Source organism: Streptopelia decaocto (assembly GCF_964273445.1).
Source record: "Streptopelia decaocto genome assembly, chromosome: 4".
In the NCBI taxonomy this organism is placed as follows: Eukaryota; Metazoa; Chordata; class Aves; order Columbiformes; family Columbidae; genus Streptopelia; species Streptopelia decaocto.
In genome coordinates, this window is record NC_138658.1 from 19,898,984 (window position 1) to 19,914,589 (window position 15,606).

At 39.5% G+C, this 15,606-nt stretch overlaps 1 protein-coding gene across 3 annotated transcripts in view; it reads left to right on the forward strand.

Moving 5' to 3' along the window:
* Positions 1 to 5,070: 5,070 nt before the first annotated feature.
* IL15 (interleukin 15) overlaps positions 5,071 to 15,606 on the forward strand; it is a 38,022-nt gene continuing 27,486 nt past the window's right edge. Inside the window, exons 1-2 of one of the 3 annotated variants that reach the window (XM_082051162.1) lie at positions 5,071 to 5,144; positions 14,042 to 14,171. In XM_082051162.1, coding sequence (XP_081907288.1) covers positions 14,109 to 14,171 — 63 coding nt within the window. In that variant the 5' untranslated portion in view covers positions 5,071 to 5,144; positions 14,042 to 14,108. Of the gene's footprint in view, positions 5,145 to 5,588; positions 5,608 to 6,156; positions 6,552 to 14,041; positions 14,172 to 15,606 lie in introns of those variants that run through there. The other 2 variants (XM_082051163.1, XM_082051161.1) reach the window with 2 other exon arrangements.

Genomic DNA, 15,606 nt, shown 5'->3' on the forward strand with positions numbered 1-15,606 from the left:
CTCTGCAGAGAAGATCATAATCTGTTGAGTGCCTTTCATCTTTTATTTTAATGCACAGAAGCTTTGATCAAACCGTACTGACAAGTTTTTGGCTTATTATCAGTTTGGACATGTTACTGCAGTGGCAAATCAAAGGGCTGCTGCTGCTTTACGCTCCATGCTAGGACACAGCCCAGAAGTCAGTCTTCGGTCTTTCTCTGTTTTGAGCAACATCTTGAGCAGATTGCGAATCCCCTTAAATAGTAACACAAACTGTAAGTCATAAAGCAGGGGTAGCCTGACATGCTGATATTAGGAAACACTGAAATTGCCACACAGCTAAAAGTCACTTCGTAAACTTTGTATCTCTGGGAAGCAGGGGCCTTCTCGTTTCTCTCCGGATGGGCCTGGCCATGGCTCTACGCAGCTGCAATATCACTCTCAGCAGTTTCTGCTTCTGTGGGCCGCTGTTCACATCTGCAAGCCAACCCCATTTTGGACTTTGATACTGAAAATCAATCTGAACTGCTCAGTAGATAAATAGAGTTAAATGGCCTGACACTGGAAATCCTGTTCGCAAACATCTTATTGTTTGCTCTTCTCAGAGTGCATGAAGTATGTACAGATAAATAATCAGGGAAATGGAGCAGACTGGAAAAACCCTGTACATTTCTGTGGCTACATGCCACTGTATGATTTCCTACAATTCATTTCAGTGACTCAGGCTAGACAGGCACGAGGCAGAGGATGCAAGAATTCAGAGTGAGCAGCGGAGGTTAAAAACGGGGCATCTCTATTCTTATGCATATTGAACATTTCTGTGTCCCACGCAGTGCCAGCAAAAGCAATGGCATACCATTCAGAGGAAACTGCTGCTTCTGAATAACAGGTGCTCTAGGGAAATGTAAGAAATAACAGATGAGATAAACTGCTGGCCTGAGGAAAATAAGCTATCAAAAAACCCCAGAGCCAAAATGACAAATTACTAATTATTGATAGTAAATTTCAAAACACTACCTTTTCAACAACTACTCAAAGTTTGGATAACTCCCAGTGCATTCATCCTTTCTGTAAACAGTATGTCACATATTAAGATTCCCTACAGAAATCACATTGATTTTGTAATGTAAAGGAGTGAGCAATGTACTGTGGGATGATATAGGAGTTTAAAATTCCACAGATGTGTCATAATACATGACATCCTAGTAGCCTGAAAACAATGTGACAAAACCACAGACAACCTTGAATTCAAGTTGAGTCCTAATTTTAAGTTAAACTACTTGAAGAAAACTCTTCCCTTGGATAAAAACAGTATATTGTTCAGAGTCTCTTGAATTTCCAGTGTTAAGGATACATTCTGTCCATGTGGTAGCTAAATATTTTGTTTTCTCTATTTATATAGAAATTACTTTTCACTGAGTGATTTCTCCTTGTCGCAAAAGCTCTGAACATTAAGGAGCCAACTATATTACAGTATGATGAAGCTATAAACCACTATTATTAAATGAGAAATATGACACATATGTCATGGTTATTGTATTTATTATTAAAGAGAAAGAAAGGGAAATAATCTTGATGGAACACACATCATTACTTGGTTGCATTCTTTCATCTTTCAGCCCTCTCTTTTGTATGTTAATTCTTTTTAGTAGGACTTATTTACTTGCATTGTCATATGGTTTAGGATCTAATCCTCCTGTAGTCCTGAAAGCTCCAACTCCAAATGGAGCTTAGCAGTTGATATGGTTTGGCTTGGAAATACTATCTCTTTAAACAGGAATAGTTCATGCTTAGTGGCAATAGTCGATAAATTATAACATGTCAGAAATATTGTGCATGCCTCTGAAAGGTAGATTATTAATGTCTCTCCAGATGTGTCTAGAAATTAAACAGTGTTTTTGAGATGCCAGAAGTTTTTAATAACCAATCTGAAGAGTCTATAATTTGGGGCACATTATAATTTAGTATGGTGGAAAAAAAAAAGACATTATCTATAGTCCTATACCAACCACAGAGCAGAAGTTGCCTAGATTTTCAGAAGGGACACGTTCCCATCTAGTAACGTGTTTAATATGTAATGTTCTATTACAGCAATAACTCTGCCACAGAATCATTGCAGACTGGAATATTGGTTTATGTGTTGTTATGGCACTGGTGCAGGACGGTTCCTAAATTCAGTCATGTGTATGATTCATCGAAGACTAGAATTTCCAGAAATATACCTTCCTAGTGGATATCACGGACAGATTTACATAAGTCTCTCATCATAAAAGTTGCCCTCTGCCCTCTCCTCAGGAGTAAGGCACTCTGCTGCTGGCCACTGTCACTACAGTCAAGGCTCACCTTAGCTCTTGGCATGCAGCAATGGTGAATGCTGTTGAGATGACTGGGATGTGACTCCTCAGAGGCAGCCGGCTGTTTGTCCCTGAGTTAGCTCCTCTGGCCGCCACGCTGGGAGTGGGGGAGCCAAAGTTGTACCTGCTTAGCAGCTCTTTATATACACTCTGTCACCTAGAGGAAGAAAACAGTTCTTTCAGTTTTCACTAGGTTGATAATTGCGGGTGTAGTAGTTCAGCCCTGCAGCAAAAATTCAAACACAGCAGGAACGCTATATAAAAAAATACTCCGGAAGAGACACTATTCAAATTGCAAATACTGTCCTTTGCTTCTGCCTGTACAACTAGGTTCAGGTTCTCTAAAAATACACATCAGAGAAGACCTCCATTTCAAGATAGCTTTTTTTTAAAGAACTGTTACCAAGACGGTAGGTGAGAAGAGTGTACTGCAGTTCTATTTTTAAGCATTCAGTAATTTTGTTTAGTAATTTAGTTTAGCAAAGAAAGTTGCGTCTGAGCTGGGCCGGTTGGAGACCATCCTGAAGGTATCTGGCTCTGCAAGAACTGTCATTTTTTTCCAGACTAGAGAAAATCCAGCATTTTTGTACAACCACCCACATCACACTGCTCTGGCAAACCCTACTTCCCTTCCACTTCTTCACTTTTGCTCCTGTAGCAATGCTTCCTCCCCTAGTGTTCAGAAACAGAACTACACCGACTTAAAAGGAATCAATTTCATGAGAATATGAGGAAACTTAAGAGCACAACAAACCCAAACTTCTTTTTGGCTGTTGTGCAGCCACACAAAACGTTTGGGTGATGCTGCTTTAAACCAGGATGGTCGTGTTTGAATTTTACTCATCCTCTTTTATTTTCAAAATGCCATTAATGCACCTTTTTCAGTTTTCTGTTTGCATGGTGTAAGTTATTTGAGCTCTTTGTCACTGCACTTATAATACTAATTCACAATTTAGTAGCTCATTAGTGAGAATAATTGCCAATATCTTGCCAAATAGCCTGTGTCCACTATAAATGAAACTTGCATAAATTAGAATAGAAATGGATATTTTGCTTGTAGGAGAGTATGAGAATAATTTATGCTATAAATAAACACCTTGATGTGGCTAGTACTGTTTAGATTACTATAAAATGTCCCTTATGGAATTAGGAAGCAAATTTTTGTGTAATTAAGAAAATTAATGAGAATTAAATGTTGAGGGAGTGCAGGTGGTATTGCCAATCTATTGTAACACACTAAATACTGACACTTGGATTATTTTTATATACAACTACTGTAACATTTAGGAACAGGTTTTATATTAAGCTGGAAAATTATATACTTTATCTTCAGAAATGCCAGCAAAACATTAAAAAAGAACAAACCCAGAGCAGTAGCTTAAAAAAAAATAACCCACTCTACGTACAGTGTTTTCATTTTGCAGTGTTCAAGGGAAACTGCTTGAAAAGTGATTAAAAAGAAATTGAGTGATTCTTCTCCTTTTCCCACAGAATATAATTCATGAATACCTAAAGCTCTGTGTGCTTATTCTCGGCTGTTTGCTTATAAATTTTCCTAGCTGAGAAAATTCTGACAAATTATAGTATAAGAAATGTGTCACATCAAAAAGCAAAGACAAATGGAAAACAATCTATTTTCTTTCAGTTTTAAACAGTAACAAATATGAGATAATTTAGGATCCCAAGTCCAAATATATACACTCACATGTATACATGCAATTATTTACTCTCATTCTTTGAAACAGTTGGTGTTAACTAAAGAAACAGAGGTCCAGAGAAGAGCAACAAGACTGGTGAAGGGACTTGAGCATAAGACCTATGGGGAGAGGCTGAGGGAGCTGGGGTTGTTTAGTCTGGAGAAGAGGAGGCTTAGAGGTGACCTCATCACTCTCTATAACTACCTGAAGGGAAGTTATAGCCAGGTGGGGATTGGTCTCTTCTCCCAGGCAGTTAGCAATAGGACAAGGGGGCATGGGCTTAAACTCTGCCAGGGGAAATTTAGGCTGGATATTAGAAAGAAATTCTTTACAGAGAGAGTGGTCAGGCATTGGAATGGCCTGCCCAGGGAGGTGGTGGACTCGCCGTCCCTGGAGGTTTTTAAACTGAGATTGGACATGGCACTTAGTGCCATGATCTAATATACGGACTAGAGTTGGACCAAGGGTTGGACTCGATGATCTCTGAGGTCTTTTCCAACCCAGTCGATTCTGTGATTCTGTGATTCTGTTTATGACCACTATTGTCTTAGAAGTGCCCTTATCACAAGACAGTTAATAAATGAGTATGTTCCTTCAGTTTAAATATTTATCTAGGCTGGTGTTTTTTCCTGCAATGCAGGTACCTCCTTTTTCCTGCATTTTTGTAGTCTGTCACAGCAACAATTCCAGCCAAGTCTGTACTTTTATTTTCTCTTTCAAATCCCACCCAGGTTTCTAACAGCTGCTGGTTGAGGCACATTTCACCTCACATGTCTGCACAACTGCTTGTAACGTGATATTAACACTCTAACCCGAGACAGACTAATGGAATGTGAGCAGCTGCTTTTCTGCAGGCACAGATATGGTGTCATGTGGGAGAGCCAATAGTCCCTGGAGAGCATCAAATTGTGAATTCTACTCTTTCATCTCATGTCGAATTGCTGGAAGTTTCTTTGCAGTGGTAGCGACTCCAAACCAGATCGTCTACAGGAGCTAATCCTTGTGGCTGTATTTCACTTTGGTGCCTTCTCAGCTGAACAGATGCTGGACCTGAGTGTTGGACCACAGGATGAGGTTCACAGGGGTGCTAAGAAATGGCAGCAAGCTGCCTCAGGTAAGGAATTCATCATGCAGCCATCTAGAACTACTGTCTGGAAGCAGTTCCAGTCCTTGTTTCTCTCTCTTGTATGACAGCTGTTCAAGATACAGAAGTCTTATTTAGGGCCTTAAGCAGATTTTTCTGCATCTGGCTGTAACAGAATATTCCAGCACAGGAAACTAACTGGTATTGTTCACCAGGTTTTATAAATAGTGTTCCTGAAAAAAAATGTTATTTCACCAAGAAACAGGAAGGAAATGCTCAGTTCTGGAAACTCATCTCCTCTTCAGTTAGGAGACACAGCATTTTCTAAAACCATCTCATTTAGCTGCAGAATATTTTTACCACCTTGCAGAATGTCATGTGCACAGAATAATCACCACCACGCATAATAACATAGAAGAGGACAAAAAAGAAAACTTCACAGACACAAAATACAATTTTGCTGTTCCCTCTGGAGTGCATGACATATACATAGGTAAGTGATGGTTCCTGGAAACCTGAGAATGCTCCTAGAGAGCTGCTGAGCATCGTCTTCAGGACATTAAAGTCTAGCTCGAGGTAGAAACCTTTTTGATTGTGAGGTGACTAAGAAGAACTTTAGGATTAGAGCCGCCATGCCCTGTGATTATCACTTGTCTTAAAAGCTGAAATTCACAACTTTTTGAGTCCAGTGCAATTCACAGAGTACTTTTTCAGCTCCTTTATGAAGGTTCTCTTCTGGTGCCACCTGGACCTATGACACTTCCTGTTGTCCCACAGCAAGCCAGATCCTGTATCTTCTGGAGAAACTATTTTCTGTCCTGCCAATCCTTTTCTGTGGCTGTGCTCTTCTTTCCTGGTGTTGCCTTGAGAGGCAACTTCTCTTTCCCTCCTGTGGTGGCTGCCCCGGTAAAATACTGTTCAGGTTGTGGAGAAGAGGTGGAGTTGGAGCATAAAGCTACAGTGTTTGCTTCCAAGATATGCAATTTTTCCGAGCTCTGGTTTGGAACATACATTACAAAGAGGGGAGGGAGGCGCTATGCAGAGCCAAGGGCACAAACTGCATGCCTTTATAAGAGGCAGCATACTTAAATTTTGCTGCTTGGGACAGTAAACAGCTGCCTTCTGTATTTGTCAGTCACTTGCCTGCCTTCTGAATCACAGGCATGTGTCTTTCCCCACGTTGTGGGATTTTCTGTCTTATTTTTTTCCCAAGTTTGAAAATTGCTCAGAAATGGCAGTGGGAAATCCCTACTATCTGCTCTTTGCAGTGAGAATAATTTACATGCTGTATTATGTACAAATATAGTCCTACGTTATTACATAACAACTGAAAGTAAAACAAAATGAAGAAGGGGGTGGAGCGTTTGGTGCTGTCACTGGAGCAAACTTCATCCTAACTTCTTCTGTGCAAACTTGTTCACAGCTTCTCCGAGACTTGTGAGTATTTTACATCTTTTAATATACTCTCGCTTTCCTTTCTTTCTTTATGGTATTAGAAACATGAGGGGACTCATACTGCTTAGCTTCCAATTATTCAATGAGTTTTCAAATTGTCTTGTAACTTTGTTATAAATATAAAATGCATAGTTTAAGTATTGTATTTAACCTTGTACCTGGCTTCTGTGTCTCTGTTTCTGCTGTGTGAGAGACGTTAGCTAGTATGGAAAACTGGTGCTAGCTAGTCGAAATTTGTCATTGTTTTCTAAGAAATTCACAAAGCAAAAATTAGGAGAAAACAGATATTCTGCAGTGAGCCTAGTTAACATAACAGTGACAGAGATGAAAAGCTAGAGAAAAAGTTCTTTACCATCTTAGTGTATACACTTGAAAGAGCATTAAACGCAAGCAGGGACCTGAAAACCTGCAGTCAAGTGAAATCGTACTGAAAACCGTGATCCAGGGATACTGTAGCTGCTAGCAGTATAACAGGAAGGTATTAGCTGGTAGTAAACCCAAGGAAGCAAATAGATTTATGAGTCTGCTGTTAAAAATAGCACTTTCCACCTAATGAAACCAAAAGGCAGGAAGAAAAGTATGCATGGGGCAGAAACTTGTTAAGAAATGTATTGTTAAGACATGCAAAATGACCTCTGTAAAAGTCGGTAATAGGAAATTCTCCTTACTGTGCACAGCCACTACCTTGTGATTCCTTCTCTATGCAGCAGGTATATTTGTGCTGTTTACACTTAAGAGAGTCTGATATCACAGAACAAATTCCTCATTATAATTACCACCATATGTTTTGCTATACTTTCTGAATAGCCAATAGCACAGCACTTCCTTTGCCCATTATGAATGGTTTTATTTCTATTTAGAGTCAGCAATTCATTTGACATGTACTAGATAAAGAAAAAGGTATCACTTGATAATCTTATCCTGGAAGAAGATAATTATAGATCAACTTAGTATAAACAAACTATTTTTATAGATCAACAGGAGTATCAAAGTCATTCTTCAGGAGCCTACTGGGCTGTTCTAAACTCTAAGAGCATGTAGTATGACTTTATAGCCTGTCACAATGATTTTCACTCTGCAAACTCAAACAAAAGTCAGCTTTGGTAGCTCTTTAGAGTGTAATATTATACCCTACTGTCTTTAAGAACGCTTGAATTATTTGGGAAAAAGGATATTACTGTCAAATCCATTCTGAGGCTTTCTCGATCTTGACTGAAAATAGAGAGGGATCATAGGGGACAGAGATACAGGCTGATGAGGAGTAAATGGGTAGTATGGATAACATAATGCTAGATTTTTTCAGAATAGCGAAAAGCCCCTTGTCACTTCACCTTGCAGTATCCTGGCTTTATAAGAACATAAATATCTTCCAGGCTCTGGCCAGTAATACATGTGACACAAACCTTCCGATGTCAGGTGCAGGGTTCTGTCAGCCAAATGTTTCCCTGCTGTGCGCTCAGGGTGTTCAGCTTGCTGCAGCCACCACAGCTGGGAGAAGGCCTATCTGGAGCAGCCCCTCTGTGAGACGCATTGTTCTATCAAAATAACCTGTTCTGCACGTTCTGCAGGTCAGCACAGGTTATTGCTTGCAAAGATCAGTAAAGCAGAGCAGCCCAACCTCAGTTGTTGGAACAAACTTGTTAGTCTGCACAGATATACTTATTTTATTCCTTCTTTTTTTGTTGTTTTTTTTTTTTTTTACATGACACAGTCTTGTTGATATATACTTTATTTCATTACTGCACCATCAGAAGCCAAAACCCGGGAGGGTGAATACCCTTGCATTCATGTTTTTCACAAGGTCTTTCTGTGCACTTAAAAACTCATAATGGAAGATAGTGACATTAAAGGTCATCTTAACTACATGACTATAAGGCATTGCCAATTCTCATTATTATAATACATTGCCAATTCTCAATGCCAAATTATAGTGTGTTAGGCAAAGCAAGAACATCCGAAACATGTCCATTTGCTGTGCATGCATGATAAAATATTTCTTGTCTTCAAAAGTATTTCAAAAGTAATTGCTCAGAAATGGAGGGGAGAAAGCCCTACTATCAGTTATTTATTAACAGCTGTTGATTACTCAGAGATGTGTATGAAGCAACATTTTTTTTTTTAATAAGTAGTTCCCAAATTTAAAGACATTCTTCTCATGCAGCCCAGATTTCTGATTCCCATTTTACAGACTTCAATAGGACAGGAGTTCGCTCCACGAATAAATGCTGATGTACTTGCAAGCAAGCTGATACATTTGTCTCTGCAAAGAACAACCTCTGGTAGAAAGCGCTATTAATAGGTCCTCATGAGAATATATGCCGAAAACTCCTTTTTGAGGAGACATTCAAAGGGATTGAACTATGTTGGAGGTCTCCAGTACCTAGACCACACAGCTTATTCTTCCATAGACATAAGGACTTCCAATTCCCTATCATTAATCGCAGATCAATTTACCTTTGTGTGGCTTCTGTGCCAAACACTGAAAATCATCCACAGGTGCCCACCTCCAAGGTTCCTGCATGCTGAAGGCCCTTCTGCTTTTGCTGGGCCAGTGCCACTCCCAAGTCAGGTGCTGTGATCCCATGCTCAGAGGGAACATCAAGGAAGAACTATAGTAGCAGGACATCATTTAATCCAAGGTGTCTGTACTGTATCACTGTAAGCAGGGATCCCACTTGGCCAGGGGTGAGTGCCACCTTTCAGATAACATTCTGCGTGCCTCTGTGGAGGTCTAGTGTGGGATTTCCTCTGCATTCTTTAGCTGATCTGGGGTCTGTTCACCATCCATCAGGATTCAGGGGCAGCTGGGGCTAGACTTTTATATCATGCTGACAACACAAATAATTAAGGCACCCCAGCAGCTAATAAAAGCTTTCTGTCTTCCATTCATAAATTAATGTACTAATGTAAAATAAGGAGACTGATTCTTTTTTAGCTAAGAAATCAGCAAAGAGCAGCAGAAATATCTGGAAGCCAGCAGGAGATACACTATATAATTAAACTGTTGTCCTTGCCAATAGGTTATTATCAGCTGGTAGCAAGATATATATATTGTTACAAACCATCCTACAGTATTTCATGCTATAACAGATGAGATATGGCTTTAGTGGCAGCATAGGGTGATCACTCAGTCATTGTTACCATTATAGCTACTGTAAATTACAACTTCACAGTTTAATAGTTTATGAATTAACTCTAGTACCGATGCCTGAAAATTCTTTACCCAAAAATGACTAATTTTTTTTGCCAGTTGAGGAACTCCTTTTAAAAGCCTGCTTTATAAAAATACCTGTAGACTAGAAAGGTTGACCCTGTGACAGTTGAAAAAATCTTATAGCAAAGTTGCTAAACCAACCCACCCATGACTAGACTTTACCAAATATTTTAGGGTACCTTTTTGTAAATAAAATTCCAAGTGAAGCAAATTTACTGTCTGTAATTATTTTTAGTAGATGGATTGTCATATTCTAAACCACTAGCCAAAAATGGCTCACACTGCACCCTTCCCCAGCTGCAGTCTCTGCCAGAAGTCTGTGAATGTCAAGTGTTTAGTAATTCTCTTCCCTAGAGTTTAAGCTATAAATAAGGACAGTGTGGAGAAGTTTATTGTCTCTGCTGGGGAAAGGACTTGAGCTCATTGGTGATGTCAGGTCACTGTCTGCTACAGATCCTACATGCACAGATACAAAATATGACCATGCAGTTGTTGAGCTAATGATTTTGTGAACAACTGGTGCAGTAGAAGATACATTTCATGTACAGGAATAACACCACTGGCGAGGTTTCAGTCCATGTAGCTTAAATACCATATTAACTGTTAATATGTTGTTAACTGTTATTAATACAATACCAGTTCTGATTCTTTTGATGCTGCACTGGCTAATTAAGGATTATGGCACTCGTACCAGTGGTGCCTGCCTCTATCTCTGGCAAGTGACAAAGCGTCACTGACTGTCTTCCTGCAAGGGGAAGTAGGAACCTTACCTGCCCTTCCAGGATTAAGGTATTGCAGGAACATGGAAATCTGTTTTCCTGGCATCTGAAAGCTGCAGCTAGTTACTGTCGTGAACCTGCCTGAAGGGGTAAAAGGTATCAACATAAGCACACTTGTTTAAAAATTACTAATTATATCTGTTTGTATAAGCCATACAGGCTCTCCCCTGAGTCACGTAGCCTCAGCTTGAATGTCATATCAGGCTGTGCCAAAGTATATTAAAATACTAAACATCTGCATACCTGTTAAAACTGAGTGCACGCTTTTAAGAACACAGGAATGTGAGTCACAGGAACTCTCCCAGACTAATCTGTTGTAGCCTGTAACAAAAAACCAAAACGTATGGTTTATTTCCCTGCTAGTGTACTTTGGTAATGGCATAGTTGCTAGGTGGAGTTTTTCTTTATGCTGCTGCTTGACAAGGTAAATAGATCAAAGTTTTTCACGTTCCTGAGGCTAGATTAGTTCTGATACTAGTATTAACGTGATTAGTTGTACTCGGGGCTACCGCATGCAACATAGATCACTGCCAGGCAGCAGAGGGGATGGGAAGGAGGGAGGCACTGGGAGCCCACCTGGGATTTCACTGGTCCCTGTTCTCAGCCTGGGGTTTCCAGCTGTCAGTCTGCCCTGTGATGACCAACACCAGATGCTGGTGACAGCAGAAGTCATCAGATCAGGGTTTACATGCTGCATTGCTGGTTACAGCTTTCTCTCACTAATTTTATTTCATTAAAAAAGCCTTAGTTACACTGCATCTTATAGTAGTTAGTTACACGGGCACAAGAAATGTGATTTTCACACTGGCTAGAATATGTGTATATAAAATAAAAATAAAAAACAGGAAAACCAGATATGCTGTATTTCACAAATTCTTCTTTTGTATGGCCCCATGTCTGATTTGCTGCACATTCCTTGCACCGTGTTGTAAATCCCGAAAAATTTTATCTTTTATTTTGCCCTCCCTTTGTGGCACAAAAGTCCTGAGGGTTGGGAATTTTACTATACACATGGAAAAAGACTGGAAGAACCTGATAATTTTGGGTCCAGTGTGTGATACCTGGAGATGGATTTTTAAGATTGTTTAGTATTCCTTAGGACTGTGTATGTTCACATACAGCCCCCAGCGTGTTCTGTTGCAGCTATGAGACCTCAATGCTTTTTTGAACTCACCTTTATAGAAGGCACTTATTTCTTCAAATCACAGCATCTGCACTGGAGAAACCTGTATCTGAGCTAGCTGACTATAAGAGTCTGAAATATGTGCTTGGGGAGCAGGAAGCATCTCATTCTAAGGGCAGATACCCAAAGCAACCTGAAGTCAAGATTTCTTGTGGGAGAGAACTCAGAAAATTATTATCACTTGTGAAAAATCTAGGTTAAGGAACTTGCCCAAATCACAGGGAGATGGTGAGATGAAGGCAGGGACAGGACTTCTTTCCTCAGGGCTGCATTCAGTTGCCTTTGTCATCAAGCCCATGCTTTGCTTTCTGTCATCTTCTGTCTCCTTTTCTACACATCGTCCTTTGTCAAGTAAGGATATTTATACAATTTTTTCATTAGCTTGGTCCATTTGGTGAAGAGGATCCACCTTGTTCATAAAACCTATGAGAGAAAAAGGAAATTGTTGCATCATACTGTGACTAAAGATTTAATACTTTTTAAAAATGATGTATTCATGAGAAGACAGTGGGCATGGGAGAAGAATATGCTTCAGTGCTGATAAATCTCTCACTTCTGCTACACCCAGCCTTTCCTCCTTCCTTTCACCTCCACCTTGTCTTAATTTTTTACTGTGCTGTCCATTTAGTCATGATACTCAAATTCCACTGCTGTGTACCAGCAACATCTGAGATGGAGCATATTCATAGTGAAGAGGCTGCTGGAGACCAGCTACACAGTGCCAACAAATCTCTTCTGCAATTATGTAAACTAAGCCATATAAACTGACCAATTCATGCCTTGCCCAAGTTTGCGCAGATTTTCTAGGCTGCCAAACTTGAACACATAACTAAAAAGCACAGCTTTAATTAAATAGTTATAAACATTTTCTTTACATGAAAGAAACGCATATTTCTGCTAATTTGTTTTTGGAAATGACTGAGCTACTCTTGATGGGACTTAAAATAACTAGCCTAAATAAGTCATTCAGTGCGGAAAATTTCAGCTCTAACAATTTCAGCTTGACCAAACTAAAAGCAACTGAAATGGAGCCTTATTGTTTTAGACCCAGCTGCAGAAGGCCCCAACAAAACTGTGGGCAATAGCTCCTTTACATACATATTAATAGAGATAGGACTGTGTTCCCAACTCATATCTTTGGAATTATTGGTGTTTAATTTAATCTCCTAAGAAAATAATGCTTATGCAATCACACATCTGTGTGCATTTGCATGTTTCTGCCTCCATCACATTATTTTTTAATTCAAGGCTTAATTTCACAGAATAATTTGCACTGGAAGACAGTGTCTACAGGTCATCTCTTCCAACCTCCCACCTGAAGCAGGGCTAACTTTAACATTAGAGCAAGTTGCTCCAATCTTCATTGATTTTTATAATGCCTCTGAGGATGGAGCTTCCACAACTTCTTCTAAGCTGCCTCCTTCACAAACTTATTTTGTTGGGACTACTTTTATAAATACTACTACTATTAATGTCCAAAAAAGTGTTCTGCCACCATGTTTTCATCCTTTTCTGCTGTATCTCTTCAAGGTCTTGCTGTGGATACAAAACCAGTTATTTGAACAACAACAACAAAAAAAAGCTGGTTTCTCCAGCAACCCTGAGACTTGGAACGTTTGAAAGTGAATGTAGAAAAAAAAGTTTCTAAAAGAGAAAGGAAACATTCCAATCAGATTTCATTGTGTAATCTTTAAAATGGTAATAAAAACAGGAATGAGCTGGTTAGACAGCTGCTGTGATCCTTATGATGAACACACTGCTTAAATGGAAGTGGTATAATGGATTGCTGCTGACCTGACCTTGGTTCCAGGTGGTTTTCCTCACTTGTTGTTTTCTAATTGATTTTGTACAATGAGGGGAGAACAAAAGTAAAATTGCATATCTGGACAGTACTGTGTCTACATAAAAGGCAGCTATTAAAAACAATTGTCATATCATGCTGTAGGAATTAGGGGAACTCTTCCAGCCCTAGAATTAGACTGATTTTAATGACTTCATTACTAGCTAATCTGGCTACAACCTCTCCTCTGAGTGCCATCACAAGTCAGAAAAAATTATCCTTTGATGACCATATAAATTTTCCTGGGGGAACCCTCCTTATACTGCAGCGTTCAAATATGACAGTGTAAGAGGGGTCTCTACTATCTAGATAAAAATAACCCTTTTTAAAAGTATGTGTCTCGTGTTTTCCATTAATTCAGAAGATTGAAAGGGGACTTACAGATGTTACTTGCCAAATTGCAGCAACATCCTGCTTTGACTATATATATACACTATCTTATTTCTCCACTTCTAGGTCCCACATTGTACCTTCCTGATCCAGATCCTGTGCATCTGTTCCGAGTAATGTTCCAGCAGGCAGGATGCTGGGGACTGCGTGGCCAACACAAAACTCTGCTGAAGCATTGAGCAGGCTGGAGAGTCAGGTAGGTGTCATTTAAACATGACATCATAGGAAATTTCAGCAAAGCTTTAAATGCCATTTTTACAGTAATAAAACCAGGTAATACAGCAAACTTAGTGTTTGGAAACATTTCCAGTATTTTAGATGAGATCACTAGCACCCTGTACTTTTCTGCTTTGTTTTTTCCACTCGTCGTTGTTCACTTGTACCAGAATTACATAGTAATCAGGCCTGGATTTTTTCACATTTGTGTTTTTCACAGTGGCACAGCAAGTTCTAGCAGACTTTCCCTCTTGCTTGGACTAATGCCCATGTCTGTGTTGGTCTATGTCTGCGTTGGTCTCTTCTCCCAAGTAGCAAGTGATAGGACAAGAGGAAATGGCCTCAAGTTGCACCAGGGAATGTTTAGATTGGATATTAGGAAATAATTCTTCCTGGAAAGGGTTGTTGGGCATTGGAACAGGGAAGCGATGGAGTCACCATCCCTGGAGGGGTTTAAAAGGTGTTTAGATGAGGTTCTTAGGGACATGGTTTAGTGCTAGATTTTGGTTATGGTTGGACTCGATGATCCTGAGGGTCTCTTCCAGCCAAACCAATTCTATGATTCTAGCTGAACTTTCACAACATGCAAGGCTATATCCTCTGACCCTCCAGGGTATTTAATACAGGAGGAAAATCCTTGCAAATGCCTGGGCAACAAGAGAAGTTGAAAATAGTTAATCATGGTAGAATAGTCTACTATGAGGAAAAAGCTGAGTGGATTCCATCCACTGAGAGTATATTATTGTGCACTCTATAACAGTTTTGTAAAGATTATTTTTGCTTTAAATATTTAGTGATCAATAAAAATATGAACTGGATGTTGCTTTTGTAGTTGAGCTATCTTCTCACTTATTTTGAACTAAGATTATTTATATAAAATAAAAACTGCACAAGAGCTAACTAAGAGTATTCCAATAATGTTAGAAGTTTCAGAACAGTTTCCAGAGATCAGCTCAGAGAGGCATCACTCACTGCAGAACAGACAGGTAGTTAAAACATTACCAGGTATTTAGCAATCAAGGTTCTGAGTTTGTTTTCCAGAAATCAGACTGTCCTTCCATTACCAACATGACACTGAGTAACTGAATCTCTGTCTGTTGGCCATTCTGCTATGAGTTATCTCCACATGCTAGAAGATGCCATAAACAAAAAGTTAGAATGGAGCAGCTGGTCCTTGGGAACTTGACAGGGAAGCAGTGAAAGAAGGTATTAATCACAGGCTCACAAATAATTACTTATCCTTAGTGTACCCAAGGGTCCTTCTGCATGCACTGAACTAGCTCCTATCCAGTGCTAGCCTGTGGGCTGTGTGATGCTCTTAAGCGATGTTGAAGAAGGTCATTGTTAATGAGATTTCTGAATAAGAGTTTATTCCTCATATTAACCTTCAATATAAACAGTTACACTAACATAAA